This window comes from Eurypyga helias, unplaced genomic scaffold (genome assembly GCF_000690775.1).
Source record: "Eurypyga helias isolate BGI_N326 unplaced genomic scaffold, ASM69077v1 scaffold18089, whole genome shotgun sequence".
Classification (NCBI taxonomy): Eukaryota; Metazoa; Chordata; class Aves; order Eurypygiformes; family Eurypygidae; genus Eurypyga; species Eurypyga helias.
In genome coordinates, this window is record NW_010272891.1 from 2,626 (window position 1) to 5,545 (window position 2,920).

Here is a 2,920-nt window from a genome sequence, read left to right on the forward strand (position 1 = left end):
TACCTTGTAAGTATTTTAAATAATTAAAACCACAAAATATTTCCCTTTTAATTGATATTGTGGGAATGATGACAGATTACATTTCAATACTACTTTAAAAAATATTTAGATTCTAAAAGGAATCATATTTAAACCAGTACATTTTATCTCCCCCTCTTCCCTTCATTTTTTTTTTTTAAACAAAATTGCCTTTTGGGGAAAAGGCCAATAAGCTTGCCTTTTGCTGGGCCTGTCAGAAGACTGTCAGGGTCTGCAGCTTACAGGATGAAAACCACTTTTATTAATTTCAAAGCAATGTATAGCCTAATGGATAGAGTACCACACCAATAATTGGGAAACTCAGTGCACAGATGTTTCCTGCAGCCAAGAGGTTTTGTAATTTCCATCTCTCTCTGTTACAATATGTCAGTTTCACTTCAGTCGGCTTTCCTGGTTTGTTTTCTGGGTTGGTTTTTTCCTCTCTATTTTTTCTTTTTTCCTTCCTTTCCTCCCAGGACATGGACACTCTGTGGCACTCCTGAGTACCTTGCACCAGAAGTTATACAAAGCAAAGGCCACGGAAGAGCTGTGGATTGGTGGGCCCTGGGAATTCTTATATTTGAGATGTTGTCAGGGTAAGTGGTAATGATTAATATATCACAGCACTATCTTTTTATACATATATATATATAAACTAGTTTTGTTTATGATATTCAGAATAGAAAATTTGGGCTAAATTTATTATTGATATACCAGTTTAATTTCTGCCTCTGAAGAAAGGAATTGGAAAGGGGTTCTTTCCAATTTCCAAAAGAACATTCTTCACTGTTGTTACTGGGATCTTTCAGGTTTTTGAGTTTGTTGGTTTTGTTTGTTTGTTTTACTTAAGGCATTTTTAGTGACAGCTCTTCTCCTTACCCATTTTAGAAATTCAGGTTTTGTTGACACTTAGATTTTTATACATAAAATTCTTTGTATTTGAAGTTTGAAGAAGTGGATTACCTGTTTCCTTTGAAACTTCTGCAATTTCTGGTGTATTAAAATAATATTTGTGGTGGGAGCTTTAGTCTCTAAACATGGATAGTTGAAAGTAGGAAGATTATTATTAGTACAGGTCGTATTACTACTCATCACTGGTTTTCTTTAAACCAAAGAAAAAAGAACAGGGAAAGGCTTAAAGGGTCTGTTTGGAAAGACGTTTGCTCAAATGCTACTTTTGATGTTTTGGAATTTGTTTGATAAGCAGTGTTTCCAAAAGATACCAATTCAAGCTGAAGAGACATTTTCTGACATTTATATAATTAACTGTCTTAATTTGCTCTGATTTCAAAAAATCCGTATGTTTTTCCTTGGTTTTTGTCTTAGCTGTTTCTTTTGAAGGTAATTGGAGAGAGGGGGAAAAAAAAACCAAACCCCAAAAAAAACCCCAACCACACAAAACAAAAAAACCACCACCAACTGGAAATTTACCAAGTAATGGGTTTTGCCATTGTTGGTGCAGTAGAACAAATGCAGGTGACAGGAAGGCTTTCCTAGCTTTGGAAGAAAGATGGTGTATTTCATCAGTTTTGGTTTCATAGTTGTTAGGACTTCTTTGTAGTTCTAGGCCCGGAATGTGTGTTGGGTTGCCCCTGTGGCCTTTCATTCTAGATCTGCAGCCTCACAGAGTGAAGTCAGAAAAAAATATCTTTGCATCGATTTTTTTTTTCTTCCTTTTGTCTATGCATTGCTGCAGCTCAGGGTGACTTTGGTGACTCTTCTGATGTTGGGACAGGCTTATCAGTTTGCCTGAGCAGACAGTTCCCCTGAAAGATGATCACTTCAGAGTTCCAGTCCACTGCGTGTGTTTGCTGTGAAGAAGTCCACCCACAGCATCAAAACTTTATGCCAAGACAGCATTGCTGCCTTAATGTCCCGGAGGCTTGTATATGCATTTACTTTGAATCTCAAGACAATTTCTGGACAGAAAAAGCATAAAAATGTACTAATAGTTCCCTACTGCCCCAGGCAGGCTTGACAGACTGGTCTAATAAAAAGTTGTTATTTATGTAGGCTGATCTGTGCAGAGAACAGGCTGATCTGTGCAGAGAACAGGCTTCACCTGTCTTCCACCACTCCCTGTAAGGCTGAGCCCAAATAGGTCAAGGGAGTCTTTGGAGGGATGAAAGGAGCAAGAGATTCCCAGCAGCCTTGTTGCCATTCATCGTAGTCTGAGACAGCATGAAGGCTGTGGAGGAATGTGTCTGGTGCTGTAACGTTAGCGCAGGTGCTGCCATCTCCCAGCTGTGGCTGAGTGATTTACCTTCCTGCCACTGGCTTTGCTGGGACTGCTTTCTGGTCTATGTGGTGTCAGTGTAGGTGGGTGTTGAGTGCTCTTCCTTTGTGTCTTCGAGAGGTGCTCGTAGGATTCTCTCTACTAGAGCAGTAATAGAAACATGGTTTTCCAAAGTTAGCATACTGACTACAAAGCAAGTTTTCGTCTCTGGAGCCAGTGAGACCTCGAGACTGCAGGGCACTGAAGTATGACCAGTACATATTTGTCATAAAAACGGGAGCAGCTGCAAGCATTTCTGTGTATTTCTACCATTTCTATTTCTGTGTCCTGAAACCATCTGGCTCAAGTCATGAGATACGGATTCCCCTTGGCTTAATATGAATGCTTTGGCTATAGACACTTAACTAATAGAGATAAATGACACATTTTTAAAAGGCAACTGAGATCTTAACATGGACTGATTGACAGAGCAGCTGTCTGCTGCATGGTATTTTGTAACGGTTTTTACTAATGTTTTTGTGGAGATATGCTCTCCGTAGAGAATGGATGGATATGTTTTTAGTGTTTGGGTGGAGTCTATCTAAAGCTGGGATAGGCACCCCACCCAAGTTGGTTAGTTGTTTGGGGTTTTTTTGGGGTTTTTTTTGGGGGTTTTTTTTTTGGGGG

At 39.3% G+C, this 2,920-nt stretch overlaps 1 protein-coding gene across 1 annotated transcript in view; it reads left to right on the forward strand.

The window, feature by feature from the left end:
- Positions 1-494: 494 nt before the first annotated feature.
- Positions 495-2,920, forward strand: part of LOC104515355 (cAMP-dependent protein kinase catalytic subunit PRKX) — a gene marked incomplete at its 5' end in the record, with an annotated part of 15,759 nt that continues 13,333 nt past the window's right edge. The window contains one exon of the mRNA XM_010159296.1: positions 495-614. Within this exon, the coding sequence (XP_010157598.1) occupies positions 495-614 (120 nt within the window). The remainder of the gene's footprint in view (positions 615-2,920) is intronic.